Below are 21,814 nucleotides of genomic sequence, written 5' to 3'. Positions count from 1 at the left end.
CAACCATGATTTAACATGAACGAACCACCATTGAGTGAATCTGTTTCACCATCACCACAAATGCGGAGATAAAAGGAACCACACAATTTAACTCATAGAGAATAAAAAAAATAAAGTAATAAACCACAAGTTTTGGAAACCCCATTTCACATAACCTAGTCATTGATATAATATTAGTTTCCCAACTCAGGTTACTTTTTAAACTTTGTTGCGTATACGTGATAGTCGTAAAATTGAAAATCTTGAAAAATGGTGTTGATCTAATTTTGGCGTAACTAAACCATTAAAAATATGACCATTTCTTTTCCAGCCAGCGTTAACACTCAAAATAAATAATAATAATAAAAAATTAAAAATAAAGGGAATAGGTAAACGTAGAAAAGTAGTTAAAACTAAAATAAATAAACTAAGGTCGGTGATCAATGTGAACTTTAAGTCTTTGACCAACTAAAAAGAGATGGATATATTATGGGATTCAACTACCGTGGGGCCAATATAAGAATTTACGTTTGTTTTGTTCAAGCTAAAAGATAAATTTATTCTTGGAAAGTGAAAAGTGTTTGTTTGACCGAAACCCGTGTGAGATAAACCATTGAATATTTTGAACAAAGAGAGAAGACTAAGGTGATAATTAACAATAGCATAAAACAAAACAACTAAAAATATTTAAGATTCTGGCCATAGTTTTCGCCGCATCGGTATTAAATAAAATAATTATCTAATTTTGAGCCTAATTACATCATAAGATGAGCAAAAAAGCAAACTAATCTTAAAGAAAACAATAGATAGATTATAGACCAATCAAAGTAAGACCAAGGCGAACATAACATACAAAACCAAAAGCTATTACATGACCCACAAACCAATAGAACAGAGTATATAAGATCCTCAAAAGGACTACTACCCTGAAAGTAGTTAGAATTCAATCATATGAATATAACAAAATGACTAAACCTTTTTCCCACGCTATTACTGTACATGTAGGCGACAGATATTTATCAGTTATGACGGCGAAGAAGACGATGAAGAAGAAGAACTCAGTCCCGCCAAATCATGTCAAACCTAACATCTATCAGCTTACTTGCTATTTTGTGTCTGAGCATAGTTACAGGCACCAACACTTTGCCTACCCCTAAACGTGGGACACCACTGTCTACTGTTATTTTTTACAAACTACATGGGGTTTCTCTTTTCCATTATTACTGTGCTTGACTGTCGAAACTGGTTTGGTTTTTTCTCTTTCTGGTCAAGTCTTTAAACTCAAAATACAAGCTCGTAATGTCCGACAAAAGAAGGGAAGAAAAAAAAAACTACAAATATATAGGGCAGACTGAGTTCTCTTACCGCACTCGCTTTGAGCCTTTTTTCACCACTCGATTCTTCCACATCATCTGCGTTGAGGGAAAAGATAAAACAATGTTAAACTTGAGGCGGAGATAGTACGGGCTTGAAGTAGCAGGGTCGAGTATAAGTAAAAAATAAAAAAGTACCAGAGGCTCGTCATCGGACATTTCGTCTTCTCCGACATCAGAATGATTTTGGGGCTCTTCCTCGGATTTCTCTTTCTCAACGGGGCTGTGTGAAACATCATCCGCCTCTTGCTTTTCATCCTCGGAAGCTGATTTATCTTCGTCTTTTGATCTTGCTCCTTGATCATCTTCAGATTCTGACTTCTCTGCTGTAGCCTCCTCCGGCTGACTTTCTTCGGAGCCTGATTTCTCTTCCTCTTTAGCCCGCTCTTCGTCTACTTGGTCAGCTTCCGAATCCATCTTCTCTTCCTCTTTAGTCTCTTCTCTTGAGGCTTCGCTAGATTCCCCGGCATGATCATCCTCCTCTGCTGAATGTTGTTGCTTCTCTTCTTCGCTTTTCCGATCATCTTCCGGGCTGCGTTCCATATCTTTGCCGGGCTGCTCTCCAGAGTCGGGTCTCTCTTCATCAAGCTCCATAGGATCTGGGCTTGCCTCCTTACCTTTTAGCTTCTTTCTTTTGGGCGACGGCTTTGCTTCCTTGTCAGATTCTTGCTCATCCGTTACATTTTCGTCCATTTTCTCATCGTGCTCTCCCTCGGAACTACCTGGAAAGAACAAAGAGATTACATTAAACAAGATGGTGTGTCCGAACATTGCTTTTTAGATGATCTTGATTATCAGACATACGATCCACGAGTGAGGATGATAAGTACCAGTAACGGTAGTATTACCTGAGTTTATTTCATCTTCGTCAACTTTGGACGTCGTGGTGGGCTCTGCATTGGATAGATCTGAGCTCTCTTTTTCCTCAGCTTCGCGGTGATTATTTTTCGATACATCCTTTCTTCTTTGAGTAGAAGCTTTTTTTGGCGTTCGTTTCCCTTTGACACTGAAATAATTTATTCAAAATGTTAAGAGACCAAAAAAAGGAGAGATGTTAAGGAGACATGCAAAGAACTCACGGCTTGATTGGTTTCTTATTCTGTTTTAAGCCACCAGAATTTTTGGCCTTGACAGGTGATCTGGTAAACACGAGAGAGAGAGAGAGAGAGAGAGAGAGAGAGAGAGAGAGATTAATGACGTTATAATCTGATAAACTGAAAGATACATTCTAGAACACTCTAAGAGGCCAAACACATCATCCTTTAGTCGAAAAAAACTTACATATCTTTTGAAGGGAAAGGCTTTGATGGAGTTAGTTTCTGTAGATCATGACAGGCAGATATATTAGAATTGAGTCTCGATTAAAAACAATTTGACTATTTCAAGCAAAAACTCTGATCGAGACCTTCACTGATTTGCGATTCTTGTCTATCACCTCCCACCGCTCCTTTTCCAAACGAAGTATCTCTACATCTCCATCGTCATACAATATCTTCAATACGAAATTGATTTACAATTTCAAAACAAGCAAAAATTAAAGTTAGTACCAGGTTATGTACGATATTTTGGAAGCCTACAAAATGAAACTAACCACATGCTTCATTTTGATAGTATCATATGACTTCACCGTGCCAGTATAAAACCTGTGTATGCATCAAACAAAATAAAGGATTAGTGATTTAACTCCAAATTACCATATGATTATTATACAAAAAATAATGTGAACCAAGAACTAGTTTATAGCTCAGTTCATCAATAGCAAATAAAACCTATTACCGAAACTGATTTTTTTGGAGATCATGACTACTTTTTTCTCAGGGGTTAATTGGGCAGCAAATCCTAAACTACCACTCGACATTGACAGCTTTCATTTTTCTTCTATTGAAAAAGACTAAAAAAATCCTGTCACCGTCACTCTCTTCTTACACTATATGAGAGCACTGACCGTTTATCAATAGGCCACCAAATTTTAATTCTACAGCCAATCAAGTCTTCAGTATCTTTTTCACCATCCTTGTTTTTGCACTGAGATTAAGAATGAAAAGGTTAGAGAGAGACAATTCATAATATAATTCTTAAAGATTGTAAAGCGAATACCGATACATGCATAATCATAGACAACCCTGCTTGAAATTTTTAAACCATGCAGGAGTTACAACACACACAAAAGCAGCAAAAACTTAGGGTCACTGGAAGGGTCTCCCAGTCAACCTACCACGGGTTTAGTCTAGCAAACAAAATAATAAAAAGGTTTGGTCTAGTGGTAACGGAAATTCTTGGGACCTTATCAGTTTGATTCCCCCTGGGCGCAACAATTGGGGCCACCAGGATAGTCTGCCGATGGATAATCTCAGGGCCTTGTGGATTTTAGTCAGGTTTAACCCAGACACCACGGTTATAAAAAAAAATAAAAATAAAACAAAGATAGAAAATATATCAATTTTAAACGATGATCAACTGAAGGCAATATTGCAGCGAGTTGAATGCTAAAGGACGTTTGACATAACATCAGGCTTTGAAGAATATAATACAGTGAAAATGTTATTCTTTCTTGTTTGGGATAACCGTGGTTCATGGGTATCCAGTTTTCTCCCAACTAAATCAATCGGTGGAGTTTACAGTAGCCCCAAGTTGTTTAGTTTAGGGAGAATCGGATCTCTGACAGTGGTACAGTGAAACTTATTTTACAACAGCAAACCGGAATATTATTATGCAAGAATGAAAAATCATTATTGCAGATGAAAGATGTATACCTTTTCCAATCCTGGTAGGCTTCTTTTTCGCTTCTTTCCGGATCCAGTAGAAAACTCATTGGCCGTGCGGGTCTTGTCAGTTTTCATCACTTTAGGGCTCTGTCGCATAAGAGATATGGAGGCTGAAAACTAACAAAAAAATGACTACACAGTACACACGTGCAATTAGTAGACAATGTCACCTCATCGTCGCTGGTTTCAACTTCATTTGACGCGTCAGCACGACTTCGATCCGAACCTTTCCTTTTGTGTTTTGGCGATGCAGAAGCTTTCTTTTGAAAGCGTGAAACTGAGAAATCTAATCTGTTGCGTACACCCGATTTTTCCTGCATATGCACATAGGGTTTTGAATCAGGACAGATCAGATAATTCCTATGGATGCATCGGATAAAGTGCTTACCCGGTCACCTCTGGTATCTGTTGATGGGGAATTGGTTGCAAGCCTGGAGGCACTATGACCAGAGGACGACCTTTTCCGTTTAGGAACTGGAACAGAAGAATCGTCATCCTTAGCTTTTTCTTTTACAATGTTTTGATGCTTTGTATCAAGTCTAGATTTCTTACTAGGGGAATGGTCATGACCATTGCTCGATTCGAACTTAGTAGATTGTCCCAGGTTATCCAAGTTTATTTCCCTGACCAGATGTATGACATCAACAGTATTTTCACCCTCTACTCCTTCGACTGGTGAAGAGTTGTCCCTTTTCGACCTTTTTCCCTTGGAACCCTGAGATCTGATGTTCTTGATTATTTTTCCTATAGGCACATCATTCCCATCCGGTTCGCCCGGTTTCACTTCTTCAGCTGTTTCTGCATCAAGCTATGGGCAACGAACACAAAGGAAAAGACAGCACGAGTTTGTTAACAATGTAAGACAGACCACAAAACAAAATATTAACAGCTTTGTTAAGCAGCAGAACATACTGTTTCAGTAGTTTCCAGCTTAAGTGATTCAAAGTGTGCCAATGAACTTTCATCAACCAACCACGATTGCATTTCCTTTACCTGCCATATACTCAAATTCTTAATTATCTGCAAGAGAAGATACATGGAACATACACATTTCTCCTGATGAATTAACCTCAAATATATAAAATAAATAAACAGAAAGCATAAAATTTCAAGAACAATAGAGCTAACCGCAGAATCATCTCCTTCTTTCTTCTCGGATTTTTTATAAAGAATTGCAGGCAGCGAAGCTGGTGCTGTTGATCCTTGAACTTCGTATTCCTTAGGGGCCAACAGCTTGATAATTGACAACCCCAGGTCACAAATAGCATGCGAGCTCTGAGAAAACCATTTCACACATGAGCTCAGCGTTATGGAATCTATTATCTAAATTGATTTTTTTTTTAATTATTCAGAGGGTAAAGACTTGGGTAATACTATCTCTCTTTGACTTTGGTATCACCAACCTTTGACTTTGCAACATCAAGTACATCTTCAGATTGCTTGATGCTATGAAAAATAGAGATTGCTGCCAAAATAGTGTCTTTGCATATATTGTTACTAGATTCAGAGATGAAATCTTCATCTTTATGTCCCATCATGGAAAGAATCATGTACAATTGCCTGCAAATTGGGAACAAAAAAATTTCAGTACGAAAGAAACTTCCCAGATGTCACTTTTAACGAATGTTTCCAAACATAAGTCAGTTTTAAAGATAAATGTTGCTGTTTATATTCTGGCAACATGTCCTTTAGGTACATAAAATATGAACTGGAAATATGTCACATATTTGAGCATTGTCTGGAAACGGCATACCATCTAAGACTGGGTAGGGGTAAAAAACTTTCCTACTAATCTTTCAAGCACCCAATGCACATAGTACATCCAGCGGACAATATATACGCAAATCTAAACGAAAAACTCATAGCATGAATATTAATACCTGTATAGCACTTCATAAGCCTCAAGATCCTTGCACTCATCAATATCAGGACATGAGTGATGAGCAAGAACATGAACCAAGTATGGGATAATGAATTCAGGATAAACCACCGAGGAATTTGCATCATTTTGAATAGAGACTTGACGTGCCTTTGTTTGTTGATACATTTGAATAATATCGGCTAGATTTTGTTTATCCTGTCATTTCATTCGAAAATAACAAGCATTCAATAGAGCCTTACGATGACATTAAAAAGGATTTGGAGAAAAAGAAGGAACAATTAATTACCTCTTGAAATTCAGATGGATTGGAGCCAAAAACGTTTAGCAAGAAAGCACATGCATATTTTCCATCCAAATGCCTATCCTTGATGTATTGGTGAACTTTGCTCAGAAATATTCTTCTAGCTTCAGGGAAACTTATCTGTGAAGCCAAAACAAATAGTAAATTTGTTACCAGCTAGCTTGTTAATTGTATGCCGTTATCACCAAATGACATCACGATAACTAAGTACAGAGAACCCCAAAGATATAATGGCCAAACCTCTGATGTCCTCAAGGTTAAGTGGAAGATGTCAAGAGGAATCTCATTATCCCAAAGCTTTGACAGACGGAGGATTGCCTTTGCAGAAGCAAGTCGCAAATGGCCTTTGTCCACTGAACTGTAGGTGACACATATTATATAAGTCTTCAAGTACAACAACATAGAGAATATCTAATCAACCAAAAATCTAAGTGTTGTTCATTTACCTTGATTCTATATCTTTTGATATTTCTCCAAATGAGAGCATATTTCTAAGAATCTCAAGAAGATTTTCAATACCAGGACGGACATTCGCATCTTTGACGGGCAAGAAGCTTTTGACCAGTGTCTTAATCCCATAAATCTGCAGCCAAGAAGAAGATGAAAAACATGTGAAGCCATAAAAGAATGGCCTTGATGAAAGAAAATCCAGTATTACAGGGTTCATCATAGTATAATAGATAAAAAAAATATTGATTATATAACCATTGACTGTGTTCCGAACTTATGTACATATTCTTAATAGTGGCCAACCTTTAACAAACAAAGCTCGCTTCGGTTGCTCCAGGATGCCTTCTTTTCACCTTCTTCCTTCTGTGTGAACAAAACATATAATTGCCTGAGTACTAATCAGAATGATAATTGAGAATGCAGTACAAGAAACTAGCATTGGTGCATACATCATTGCGTTTCAAAATCTTGTCTACTATAAATTCTTCGATTTCTGCCTCCCTGGTTTCAAAGACAGGCATTGCAGTCTGTGCTATACAACCCAGAGACTGAAGAACAGCAGGCAAATGCGTCTTCTCGTCCAGCATATCCACAAGTTTCTGCACATTAAAAAAATTCACGATATGAGAAAATCACTGTTGTGGACAAAAATAAAAAATAAAAAACGTAATACAAGACCTAAAACAGTTATATATATATATAATCATAATAACCTTGTAGAGAACAGACAGAGACTTAAGTCCATCATCTTTTGTAATTGCTGCAAGGGCATGAACAGCATACTTTGCCTGCTTTCGACTTCCTTCTAAACATACTTTCTCCAACATGAGGTCTATGGAGCTGCAAGAAAACAACAATACCTGAGTATTTTTACTACAAGAAATGCATTTTATATTTGAGAAGAAAAAAAAATCACTGCACCTAGTTGACACTGCTAATTGCTCTCTAATGGTACCACCAGCCTTTGCTAAGACATGAAGAACACCTTCTTTTATGGTTTCGTCGCCGTCTTTAAGAAAATTCAGGAGTTCTTCCTCTGTTCCGCTAAATAGCATTGGGCTGAAGCGTGCGAGAATCTGATATATGTTAAGACAAAGTTTGAAACATATTAAACTAATGCTAAAAAATAATATCGCGTATATCTAGTAATACTGTAATAATAAGCGCCAGTGACAATCTCACTTCAGAGTAATCTCAGAAGAGTATAAGCTTTCACCCCAACATTGAAGAGACAAGCACAATAGAGCATACAAAAATATGTGCTGATGATAATTTAATCATGATAAAATAACATTATCAATTAATAAATAAAGGGAAATTCAAGAGATAATGCACTATACAACTACAAGAAACATATGGTAAGGAATATAAAGCAAATAATATAAGTGGCAAACGCATGCTCTCACCACCAGTATACTCATGCTAGACGATGCATACTGAGAATTTCCAGTAGATTTTTGGGTGGCTACTTCTGAAAGAAGTTCCTTCACATGTTCCGTGTTGAAAAGTAGATACGAAATCTTCATAGAAAGACTGCTAAGGAATTCGTATAACCGGTGCTTCTCTCCAAGAATCTTTAGTAAATCTTCCTGTATGTATAGAAGCGTCCATAAAGCTAAAAGGTGAGATTACTAATCTGTTAAAGACGACAAACATGTGAAAGCTAAATATGTGAGAATATAACTGGAGCTTGACATCCGAACTCCACTTTGAATTTGAAAAATGTTCAGCTCGAGTTTAAATTCAAAGTATAAATCAGATTTCTGAACATAGCAAATAAATAAATAAAATTCACTAAACTAGTGGTAGTAATTTCCGAGCTCAATGATTTAGTTTAGATTGTAAACAGAACTTAGCATCCTACAATTCTGGAAATACTGTTAATATGGTATAAGATACATTTTGACAGCTTATAACGCTAGTAAAAGATTAGTCTTACCCTGAAAGTACAAGCTTGATGAAAACTAGTATTCGGATCAACTAGACTCGTAAGAATCTTCCAGACATTAACATCCTTCAATTGATCAAGAAACTGAAAGTTTTCTTCAGCCTTTGCTGGGTCTGCATATGAGCGTGACATAAGACGGAAGCAGAAGAGAACTTTCTTTTGGACCTCAGGGGCATCTCCATCCTGCAACTGATCAAGAACAGAACCTTTCACTTCTCATATTATTTCAACGATCTCAACTTTTTTGTTCTTATTCAAGATTCCGCAAACCTGATATGTCTGCCTGAGGGACAGATACCGCTGCATCTCTTGCTGTAACCTGCAATCCAAGAGGAAACCTCCTGAAAATCAGTATTTGCTTCATCAAAGACCCAGACTTGAAGTCCTGGAGGCTCATCAAATTGCAACCCAGAATTACACCATACCTTTGTTTCTGCTCCATTATCTTCTCAAGAGCCTTAACCTCAATGCTATCAAACCCAGAGAAGAATCTGATCCAGTGTTGAACTTTATCTTTGATCGTAAACTCAGTTGGAAATAGCGATCCATAGATGAGAGATTCGATTGTATCAGATCTGCATAGATCAATATTTAGAAGTTGGAAAACTACGACGATAAATATGTATTGGACTCCGCTTGTGAAGCTTCAACAGAAACTCAAGTTTCAAAGATGAGAAATACTAGTACAGGATGATTGACAAACAACGTAGATGTCCCTCAAAATATGTCATAGATGAAACTGATATGAGTTCAGCCTTACCTGAAATCTTTGTCAAAGAAACACCTCAAAATCTTCCCAGGAATCCAGTCGTATTCATTACACTTCATTGAGCCATCAGAACATTTCACACAGTAGACCCTGTATATCTCTGCTAATCTCTCCATAGTATATTTTTTCACAAGCAGCTGGAAAGTGAAAGGGGGATGGTTTATATTAAGTAAGATGGATCGGAATAGGCAGAAGGGTAGTAAAAATAATTTAAAATGAAATTTACAGATTTGTCTCGGATGCGCTCGGCAACAAGTTTCACAGTGTCCAGGGAAATGGAACTCAAATCATGAGAGGCCACGTCACATATAACCGCAACGACTTGCTTTCTTACTGTTTCTTCAAAATCCAACAGCCGGTCACAGAGGGCCGCTAGAAAATCATACAAGACTAAATCAGGATACAGCAATGAAAAATAACTTCATACTTCAATTAACTGCTCTTACAAATAATTTCGGGAGCTTCAGGCCTGGAAGTATTTGATAGTAGACAGGTCTTTACATGTTCAAGGACCGACATTCTAACTGTTACAACTCTATCAGTTAACCTCTTCAAAAATTCAGAAAATATTGGCTGAAAGGCTTCGGAAATGGTAGAGCCTGGCAAGGCAAATAGGTCTCCAACTAAGCTGACTGCCTTTAGACGGGTATCCAGCTGGTCACTCTGCAAATATTGTAAATTTTTACTGAGAAAATCTTTGCCAAAAGTTAACAGTTTAAAAGATATTCCACCATAAATATAATTTAGAAAAATCGGTAAAAGATTTAACGCGAGTACAATCAAATGCATCGAGAAATAAATGTTCCCCTGAGATGATATTCAATAATAGCCTTCTATTGGGAGTACTTGTATGAGGGAAAAAAAAAAAAAAAAAAAAAAAAAAAAAGGTGAGGAAATATATATATATACATTTAAATCAGCATTTACCAGTAGTTCTCCTGTTAGGTACGGAGCAACTCCTGTTAATATTTGTGGTGCGCAGCGGTATAAATCATAAATCACTTCATGATAGTCTATCTGATACTTCACTGGCTCACTGTCTCCTGACATTGATGATATTAGGAACTTCTTGATGTCAGCTTCGAGTTTTCCTGCACATTGTTCTATAACATTCATAGCTAGCTTCCTTGCAGCATTACTTGTATCCTGGAATTTAAGATTTTAGCAAGTTAGCAACATCATATAGTGAAAAACCCCGGTACATGACCATAAATAAAAGCAGAAAAATTAGGGTAATCAAATACAAAATAGACTAATTATAAATGCTACCCCATGAGTTACATACACACGAATAGAATATACTTACAGTTTTATTTCGTCCCAACTTAGTCAATATATGACACAAAATATCATCTTGAATTTCCTCACTCTCCTCTAGGAGAACAACCATGATTGTCTGCATTGATGAAAGAACGCTTTCCGGATGATCATCACTGCATGCATGAGAAATTCCAGCTTTTAGTAATTATACACCAGAAGAAGAAAAAATATAGGAAAAAGAAACATGGAAGAAAACCATTCACAATAACATATTAAACAGGAAAAACATGAAAATAACAAATCTCATGCTAAACAAAGAATGGTAGTATAGACCAGAATGCAATAGTCAGTTCAACAGTTTTTGTCCCTATGCTGTTTTCTGAAAGATTTTACCTGCTTATTTGGTTACAGAGGCATTCTAATACTCGGGTAACATGCAAAGAGCCCTAAGGTTATTCTGGACCAAACAATTGATTTTGTGCAGGAAGAAAGAATCATTTTAATCATTTAGAAGCTGCACTTGATTTGACAAAATAAACAAGAGCAGTGCCTATTTAGTCATTATTGGAAATCATCACAATTTAATTCTTTTTAGGTATCAGGAATGTGCCACGATATTTAATACTATGTTTTTAGAACAGAGGAAGCTAGAGTGAAGAACATTGAAATATATTCATCTGAAAGAGAGGTGGAATAAAACAAACCTTGCAACATCCAAAAATGTTCTGAACATTTCGTTCACCAAGTCATAACATTCAAGATCCAACATCACAACACAGGACCTATACTTTGCAAGAGTCTCCAAAATCACAACCCTCCTACCAAATGATGGACCAGCTGTGTCACGTAATCCGCCAAAAGTGCCAACTATCAAATGAAAGATATCCTGCAGCCATATCAAGTACGACAAGAGTATCTTACAACCAAGGTACTTTACTATAATGCATATGCTATATCAAATTCAATTAACCAGTTAAATTGGACTAAACAGAAACACACCTTCAGAACATCATCACTGTAAGGAGCTTCAGGTGCAGTAATCCGTGTTATCTCGCATATACATGTCGCAACCAGAAGCTTAACATCTCTATCTTGATGCTTTAGCAGTTCTGGCTTCACAACTGCATCAAGGAAAGGCTGCATCGACTCCAACATTGATGCTGGTGGTGATTGATCCAACTCGGAAAGACATTTTGTAGCTTGCTGCATTTGGAAAATGAGCAAACATAAACAAGTAGCTAGGAATTGCTCCCGATTCGGAATCAGTTAATGTTGGTGTTGTATTCTGGGTGATGGCAATCCAACCAACTAACATGGACTTAAATATTTTCTGGAGAAAAGATTTAAGCTTTATCACATGCAACAAGGGGGGTCAACTAAGTTCTTAAGAGTTGTATCCTCAAAACCCTGCAAAGCTCACCGGAAAACTTGAATAGACTGTGTGTACCTTCGTCTAGTTATCTTGTAAATTTTTTCCCTAAAAATTTCCCCAAGATTTCGAGATATTTAAATTGAGACCCTAAACACAACTGTCTGGCTTAATGTACATAACCCGTTAGTTGGCACAGTTTTCTCGAACATACTAATATCTTGCTTGGAACCCTAACGAAACCGTTTAATATATACAGATAAATAACAATCAACATGTAGAATTTTCAGCTGCTCAAAAATGAAACCCTAATTCAAGTTTCGAACCAAGTGTATGTAGTACTATTTTTTTTTTTAAATCATAAAAAGTACAGCGCATGATAAGTAAATTATGCCACGGGTAAAGCAACTCAGAAATTCTATAATAAAACAAACATCCAAATCGTGGCGCACAAATTCACAAATTAATTTTTAAAGAAGTAAGAGATCATTTAAAAAAAAATTAAAAAAGTAAGAGATATTCTTCTGGATTTTTCAGATTTGTACTCATCGCTCTTTAAAACTCAATGAAGGAACATCGGATAGGACGAAATCGAAATCCCTAGCTAAATTAACCTCGATTAGCACTTCCGCGCCTAAATTTCGAATCAAAATCGCAACTTTGAAGTCTAAATCTAAATAAATTCACATTCTTAAACTCCAAGAGAAACAAAAGCGCTCCTCGTAAAGCAAACCCTAACTTATCTTCCTCACACACTTGAGCTTAAAGAAAACACAGCAAATAAACATTAAGGAGAAGAGAATCTCGGAAGCGGAAACCTAGAAATCTCATTTCTTTGGAGCATTGACCTTCGTCTATTACTAGAAAAAATTTACTCGCAGCCAAACGGAAGATAACTGAATTAACTACCGCGACAGAGAGTAAAAAAGCCTCGTCAAACAACAACAAAAAAAAACGCAAATTTCGAATTTCGCTCCCAGAATCCCTAGAAGACGATGACCAAATAGAAAAACCGAAATTCGTGAGAAATGCGTACCTTTAAGAGCTTGAGAAGAGAGTCTTTGGACGAGGGAAGGTTCTCAAGCTTGGATCCCACTTCCTTGAGCTGTTGCTCGAGCTCCTGAGCCATTTCTTCGTCGACCGAACGGTTTGGTATCGAAGTCTCAGAGCACTCTCATCTGAGAGAACTCCAAGCTAAGAATATAAAGAAGCTTGAAAGTCGTGAGTGCGAAATAGAGAGGGTCTTTTTTGTTCTCTCTTCCGCTTCTTTGTTTGTTTGGTTCTTACTTCTCTCGTCGAAAAAGGGCTTTTTTTTCGAACAACAAAGCGAAATGAGCTCTAAATTCTAATGAAGGCACATCGCAAGATATTTACTTATTTATCCCTTATTCTGATGACGTGTAGATCTTTGGCTTATTTTTGCAGGCGTGTCCCTTAACTTTTAGCTGATTCTAATCTCGTGGGGCTCGGTCTTTATTGTATTCGCGTATATTTTAAGTCAAATAATAATGATAGTTAAAAAAACACTCGAAAATAATTTATTTTCAACTGGATAAAGTTCAAGTTACACTAAGCTAGATTTTTAATCATTTCTTTAATATAAAGAATTTCCGAAAACGATGTCATTACATTCAAAATTATTTTTAAAAATTAAGAATCTATGTTAAGCAATTTTTTTGATGAAAATTAATCAACTATTTGACAAACAAGTAAAGTCCGAAAAAAAAATTACAGTAAATTACGCATCTAAGGTTACTAAAATTCAGGTTAATCAAATGTCAATGCAATGGTTCGTCGATTGTTTAAATGGCAATAGTGATAGAACTAGTTATAATAAAAAAAAATAGAAAAGAAGAAGGTAAAAAATATTCTCACAAACATTGTTTTTCAACAAAAATATCAGTGACAAAAATCGTATAAAACCATATAAAGAATAAATGTGTGTATATATCTACTACTAAATACATTTTGTTCGCTATAGTTATGAGTAAATATAAATTCTTCATCCATTAATTCGTCAAAAAGTAGAGCTAAGAGGAGGAATAATAAATTTATGTTTTAAATTGGGAATAAAAAATTGTAAAACCAAAGTCCCAGATTAAGAATTCAATTCATTGCGATAGTCTTTATAAATTCAATTCAACCGCGTTTTCCGTAAAAAAAAAAATAATAAATAAAAAAATTACACCGTGTCTTCCAATCATCGGTTATTATCATAAAATAAAACTCCAGCGTTACATTAATTATTATGATTATCTTAATCTTAAATTATGTATATATTTATTTGACTCGAGTGTGACTCACTCCAATTAGATTTGATATAAAAATGATCTCTTTTTTGTTAACACCACCTCATAATTGAGCTCCATTATTTAAAATTGCGATTTTGTTGATTCAACTACGATTGATTTATTATTAATTCATGATAATTACGTACATGCAAAGAATGTATTTTTACACATACCTAAATTAGTTAGTTTATTTAAGTTCATGCAAATAATATATTTTTATATATCTTTGTAAAATTAAAATTATTATCAATTTTAAAAATTAATAGATTGTTAGTAATTATAAAATTACTGGTAATTCCGAATTCCCAATGTAAATTAATTCCAAATTCCCAATGTAAATAAATTATCAACTAACTTGATAACAATTAAGAAGTTCGAGGATAAAATGAATAATTAACCAGTTACATTTTGTAAATTACATCTAATGTTAAACATCTCATAGGAAGATACATAATATGGATCACTAAGCAAAACATATTTTAAAAAGGGCCGTGTAGATTTTGACCATTTTCAAACTTAAAATTGCATTTTAGACACCGTTTAGATAATTTATGTTTATTATGCAGACGAATTAATTACCACTGAAAAAAGACTTCCTTACTCCTAAATAATTTCTACCATATATAAGTGATATAATTAAGAAATAAAAAAGGAAAGAAACAATCTTGTAACTAATTCCTTAATTCAAGAAACTATTAATTAATTCTTTTTTTTTAAAATCTACTCTCAGAAAGAAAAAAAAAAAAACTACAAAATGCAAATTTAAAGCAAATTAAAATTGCAAAATTATAAATCTGAGTACACAAAAAATTATTAACGATTATTAACTAACGATATTTAGATATCTAATATGGGAACGCATAATATTATTAATGACTATTATCGATTCTTACCACTGAAAAATTTACAGATATTACCGTCAAAGAAGACAAAGATGTTGATGCAAATGACGGCATATTAATAAAAAAATTAACGATTATTAACGTAGAAAACTTATTGACAAAAAATATTGATTATTAACTGAACCGATTATTATTAGCGCGGTGCTTCTCTCGAATGACGTGACCCTCATACTTGCTCAGGCCGTCGCGCAGGTCCCCAAGCGGCCTTTGCACCCCGCCGCCGTCTAGAGCACGTATTTAGTCCCGCGCGCATCCTCGACGATGTCATGCCAGTCGCCTCTTCGATGTGTGGTGCTTCGGCGCTGTCGTCAGCCAACGAAGGAGCAAGGGGTTACGATGCAATATTTTATTTAATTGTATTTTATAGATATGATATTATAATTGGCATTTTGATGAACGTGTTATTACACATGAGAGAGAGAGAGAGAGAGAGAGAGTTATGTGAAGAGAGAAATAAGGAATGAGATGATAGCATAATTAGCATTTTGATGGATGTATGTGACTGCACATGAGAGAGAGAGAGAGGCAATTATGTGTAGAGAAAAATAAGGGATTTAAAATAAAACAATCACACATAACTATTCTTGATTTCTTTCTAAAAACAAAATAACCAAATATTCTTGAATTAAATATATATATTCAAGGATATAATTGGGATTGAAATTTTGGTTAGTTTGTTAAAAAGAATCTAACGTTTGCTATTTTAAAATTATAATGGTTCAAGTGGCCTAGTTCATATGATTTCTCTTTTAAAAATATCACAATCAAACCCTACATGTTATCTTCCTCCATCAAATCTCGTTTATTCTTTGAACATTATATTGTTTTTATAAGAGCAACTTTGACATATATGAAAGAAAAATTTTGCTTTTATAAACTATTTATAGTAATCTAAAAAAAAATACACCATATTTTTTTAGTGACAAAGAAGATATGTTGAAAGCGGTCAGAGACGCTATCGACGAGCAGATGTCGCGTGACTCTAGTGTGGTGTTATTGGGCAGGGGCATCGACCAGGAACTTTACAAGTTCCCCGATCAGATTATCGAAATTTCGATCGGGACGAGTTGTGCCGATGAGACCGTCATATTTTAAAAATATCACAATCAAACCCTAAATGTTATCTTCTTCCTTCAAACCTCGTTTATTCTTCGAACATTATGTTGTTCACGGATTTACCTCTCCTATACATATAAGATTGTTTTAACCATAGTGAGAGGTGTGAACCTCGTCCATGGAGAAGTAATGTGCAAATATAATTTTTTCCATACTTATATAGGAAGATCTCTTTGACTTGGTTGTTTTCCGCCATTCTCAGCCACTTATCTCCTGCGTTGTGGCTACCATCAGGGGCATCATTATTTGTTGCACGTCATATTTATGTTTGGCTATCGGGTCTTCTCTCTCACTGTCTCGCTTCGACTCGTTAGAGCTCTATTCATGCGCAATAAGGGAGCTCTAAACCATTTACATCATTCCCTAATGGTCCATATATTATCCATTTGTTTATGTGATTCGTTGTTTCTTGTCAAAGACGGTATCTTGGATCCAGCTTTTATTAGCTTGACATGTGTTATTAGTTGTTGAAAGATGATTGTGGTTGTTAGTTTTATATATCGAGTTCTGATGATGGATGTTCATATGTGGAATGAATTTCTTTTTTAGTTTCACTATACTAATTAGTTGTAGAAGTTGTATGCATGTATTTTTTGTGTGCCCAATTTGTTAAGTACACACTGTTGGTATGTTAGTTGGTAGTACATTGTTGGTATAGTTTTATATATAGTATGGTGTGTCTTCATTTAGGTTTGTGTGTGTCTTTGTGTTTCACGTGAAATAATTTTGGATCCTCATTAACTAAATTTTTAAATGAAGATCTCACGTTATGTGTCAATCTAAAGTTCAAGAGCTCCTATTATGTGATTCTCATTGATCCGCAAGTCCTAAACTTGAGGAGGTGGTCTATTTTTTTAGGTAGAAAGTTTGTAAGAGTAATACTTTTTATTTAGGAATGGTAAGATGTTTTGCATTTCAACTTTGATGTAATCAGTTTGATGTTTTTTCAATTTTGATATAATTTTTTTTGTTCAAACAACTTTGATATAATTAGTTTGGTTTAATGATATATATGAGTATTTGATTGAGGATTATGTTTTTAACAATTTATTTTTAAAACGTTAGCTCTTATTTTTGGGGACAGGGAAACAAGTGGGACAACAATGTTGTTGTCATCGGAGCAGGTAGAAAAAGATGCAGAGACGAAAAAAATAGTAAGAGCATCTTTGACAAATGTGAAAGAAAACTTTTGCTTTTATAAACTAACTATTATCATCTGAAGAAAAAAAAAGTGACAAATTGGATATGTTGAAAGTGGTCAGGGGACGCTATTGATGAGTAAATCTCGCGTGACTCTAGTATGGTGTTATTGGGCAGGGGCATCAACCGGGAATTTTACAAGTTCCCTGATCGGATTATCAGAATTTTGATCGGGACGAGTTGTGTCGACGAAGCCGTTAACTATGCGCTGAGAGACCTCCGTTCGGTTGTCGTACTGCTTGACATGAGCTCCATCTGAAAACTCTCGAGTAGGTTAATCTTTGTGTGAGATTTTGGTGGTTCTTTGGCGACATTATCTTTGTTTGGACTAGATAGTTCCGATTATATTTGTCATATTCGTACAAACACGCGCTACCTCATCCACTGCTCGTGCTTGTCACTATTTCATCCTCACCACCACCGCATTGTACCGCTTTCACCGCTAATATTGACACAACCACTAGAGACCACAATACACACCCATTCTTCATTTAATTTTTTTTATTTCTAGTATTATAATATGTTTGTTTCACCATTGTATATAACAACCATAAAACACCTCTATATATAATGACTACAAAATTTTACTTGCTTATATAATATCATATATATTCTATATATATATATATATATATATATATATATATAAATCAAATATATTACACATGTATAATTTCTTATAGCAAAATCAAATATATTATACATGTATCATTTCATTTACCTATTTTTTATTTGCTATTATTATACATCGTACGCTAGGTAATAATCTTATCTCGGCTTCTTTCTATGATATATGTGCTCAAATTTTTGTATTCATTTTACTATTTCTTGTGATAAAAGTTTGTGTCATATAAAATGAGTGAATACTCATACTAATACATCTAGTGCTACCTAGGTACCTTGTATAGTATTAAAGAAATGTTCTATAACTATATTGTGTTTTTATTTTTGGGCGCTCTATCTATGTGGCCATATTGAAATATGTTTTTTTGGTATGTAGCAAACGTTTGAGAAATTGCAGTTAATTAACCATTCAAACATTTAACCAAAATAAAAAAGATTGTTGTGCCCAAAAAAGTTCCAGTATATTATTTCACTAAATATTATATTTTTCATTTTTTAAGTCATTAATATGAGTTAATTGTCAATGCTATAATCGAGGAAAGAAAATCCACGCAAACACGCAAGTGTGTTACATTCACACCATTTCATATTCTTATAAAAAAAGGGAAATTGCCACAACTACTACCTATATGATAACTTTTTCCTATTTTCCACCAAATGCATAATTTGGACACCAATGCCACTAACACCTATGCAAAACTACCTATTTACCCTTCACTTCTTACATTCTTACAATCTCACCAGCTCCACTCTATTTGGCTGTCTCTCTCTCTTCGCGTCAGTCTTATCTCTCCTCTTTCTCGTTCTCTCTTCCCGTCAATCTATCTCTTTCTCTCACTCTTTCGTCTCTCTTCTCGTTCTCTTTGTCCCCTCGTCGGACGTCGGACTGTTTTTTTCCCGATCTCTCTCTCTTTCTCTTTCTCTTTCTCTTTGTTTACCCCAAAGCCACCAGACCCAAGAAACCCAGGAGCCCGAGGACCAGCTCTCTTTCTCGCACCAGCTCTCTAAAACCCGAGGACCCAAACGCCCACGAGACCCAAACGCCGACGAGATCCAAACGCCAAAGCTCTCTTTCTCGCACCAGCTCTCTAAAACCCGAGGACTCAAACGCCACCAGACCCAAACGCCGACGAGATCCAAACGCCAAACTCAAAACTCCAGATTTAGTCCAAGATCAGGTCGCACACAAGGTTCGTTTCGCTTTTTCCCTAAATTTTGTGGTTAAAATTTTAGGATATTGTTTGGGTATGTTAAGAATCTTCAAAGTTCATCAGTTGTTGACATCAGATGTCAACAGTTGACATCTAATGTCAACAACTGATGAGAGAAATTGACGTCTAAACTCTACATAGTTCATCAGTTGTTGACATTAGATGTCAACAGTTGACGTCCATTGTTGACATCTAATGTCAACAACTGATGAGAGAAATTGACATCTAAACTCTACAGAGTTCATCAGTTGTTGACATTAGATGTCAACAATTGACGTCCATTGTTGACATCTAATGTCAACAACTGATGAGAGTAATTGACATCTAAACTCTACAGAGTTCATCAGTTGTTGACATTAGATGTCAACAGTTGACGTCCATTGTTGACATCTAATGTCAACAACTGATGAACTCTGTAGAGTTTAGACGTCAATTTCTCTCATCACTTGTTGACATTAGATGTCAACAATGGACGTCAACTGTTGACATCTAATGTCAACAACTAATTAACGTTGTTGACTCTAATATTGTAAAAAATATGCAGATATGTCAGAAAAACACTCCATTGAATCTCCGGTGACAAGCTATGACGACTTCGAGCCCCGAAAGAGAAAATGTTCTAAAAATGAGGTACATTTTGATGCCAAGCAAAGCTGATTTTTTGTTATTATTTTTTATGATTGTAGACATTCATACCTATAATTGTAGACAATTACTAAAATTGTAGACAATTACTAAAATTGTAGTCAATTGATGTTAATAAGGCAAGCGGATCGGAACTCGGTGATGCACAACTCACGGAGTTTCAAATGAGCCAGGTTGAGTACATATGGTACTTGGATACTTTTTGTAGTGAAACTGAATCGGGTCCGATCATGTGTCTCGAATGTGTTATGAAAGAAATCATCGGAGACGACTGGGAGACTCAGTTGAAGGAAAAATGAGATTTTATGGAAGTCGTGCCCAAGGGGACACGACTGTTTATGCTGAAAACCCAGAGAGAGGAACTTCTCTATTATAGGAGGATGAGGATCAACAAGAAATGACTCTGACGATGAATTCCCCACATCATTGGTCTAAACTTCGTAATATTTATATTTGTGTATGGGTTTTTGTATGACTCGAATGTTTGAAACTGCTTAATATGTCTATTTACACTATGTTTTATATATGTGTAATGTTGTGAATTGCATGCCTAAGTGAAGAACTAAATTTAAATTCATCCACTAGATGACAACAATTGACATCAATTGTTGACATCTAATGTCAACAATTGACATCAATTGTTTAGTTCCCTCACAACTAATGGAAAGCAATAAGAAATCACAAACAATTGTGGACATCAGATGTCAACAATAGACGTCAATTGTTGACATCTTGATGTCAATAGTTGACGTCTATTGTTGACATCTGATGTCAACAGCTACCGTCAATTGTTGACTTTAGATGTCTAAAATCTGCATACAAGTCGGAGATTACAAATAAATTTCTCAATAAACTAAGAAATCAACAAGAGTCATTACTGAAATGGTGGAAATCACAAAGAAGTCTGAAATTATTGCGTGGACAAAGGAGTAGCACTATTGCATGTTTGACGATTGTGGCCAATTTGCCCGCAACGCGTACACTTGCGCCTAATAATGTCCTCACCTTGAGAGGGTATTCTTCTCTTTTTGGGCCTACCGGCGGCACGTGCTTTGTGTTGAAGCGAAAGAACTTTGATATTCTCCACCTCGGGGGGAATATTCCAACTCGAAATGTCGCCATGAGGATGATGTACACATGCGTAGGTTGCCCGCAAATACTCCATAGAGTAGAACTCGGAAATGTAGTTCTCAACTTGACGGTTACGTACTCGACATGCTGTGATTGCATGTGGACAAATAAAATTATGAGCCTACCATCGCCGACATGAGCATGTCATCTCTTCTAAATTAACAACATATACAATCCACTCTCTGTCTACGACCTCAAACTCATCGACTGAAGATGGCCTCACCTAGTAGAAAACATAACTTCATCAAAATCTTGTACAAAACATGAAACATACAACAATTGTAGACTTTACCTCCATTCAAACAGCGTATGCAATGTATTTGTCTGCTTTGGCTTGGTATACTTTTGTCAGGAGCGTGTTTGTTTTTGCCGCAGCGTCTCGACGTTCATAAAACCATTTCATACTTCTCTCTCAGCCAATCCATCAACTTCGAAACTGGAAATTGTCTGACTTTTACATTTAATGCATTCAATGCTTCTGCGTTTTTGTTCATCATGATACTGTATCTCTTTCTCCTGAACATGCATCGTGCCCACCTTTGATACCCGACATCATTAGCTAAGTATCTTCGTATTTCGGGATTTTCAGCGTCCAACA

General features: G+C 35.7%; 1 protein-coding gene across 1 annotated transcript; it reads right to left on the bottom strand.

Annotated features, from left to right (window-relative positions):
• Positions 1-747: 747 nt before the first annotated feature.
• LOC149385489 (binding protein) lies at positions 748-13,437 on the bottom strand. Its single transcript, XM_089624955.1, has 35 exons — positions 13,133-13,437; positions 11,727-11,930; positions 11,432-11,613; positions 10,774-10,900; positions 10,395-10,613; positions 9,914-10,130; positions 9,694-9,839; positions 9,459-9,604; positions 9,124-9,273; positions 8,969-9,017; positions 8,690-8,887; positions 8,157-8,339; positions 7,672-7,826; positions 7,464-7,590; positions 7,200-7,349; positions 7,054-7,113; positions 6,747-6,883; positions 6,541-6,658; positions 6,286-6,420; positions 5,998-6,194; positions 5,521-5,677; positions 5,246-5,392; positions 5,030-5,110; positions 4,670-4,925; positions 4,506-4,591; positions 4,288-4,431; positions 4,106-4,204; positions 3,298-3,377; positions 2,944-2,995; positions 2,758-2,844; positions 2,634-2,671; positions 2,432-2,491; positions 2,201-2,358; positions 1,491-2,074; positions 748-1,391 (listed from the first exon to the last, which is right to left on the bottom strand). The coding sequence occupies exons 1-35, from the start codon at positions 13,223-13,225 to the stop codon at positions 1,341-1,343; spliced, it is 5,073 nt and encodes a 1,690-aa protein (XP_089481081.1). The 5' UTR covers positions 13,226-13,437; the 3' UTR covers positions 748-1,340.
• Positions 13,438-21,814: the final 8,377 nt, after the last annotated feature.

This window comes from Urtica dioica, chromosome 9 (assembly GCF_054948205.1).
Source record: "Urtica dioica subsp. dioica isolate 48M chromosome 9, U.dioica_male_clone48M_v1_H2, whole genome shotgun sequence".
Taxonomy (NCBI): Eukaryota; Viridiplantae; Streptophyta; class Magnoliopsida; order Rosales; family Urticaceae; genus Urtica; species Urtica dioica.
Note: the sequence above shows the minus strand (reverse complement) of the source record. Positions and strands in the feature narration are given on the sequence as shown.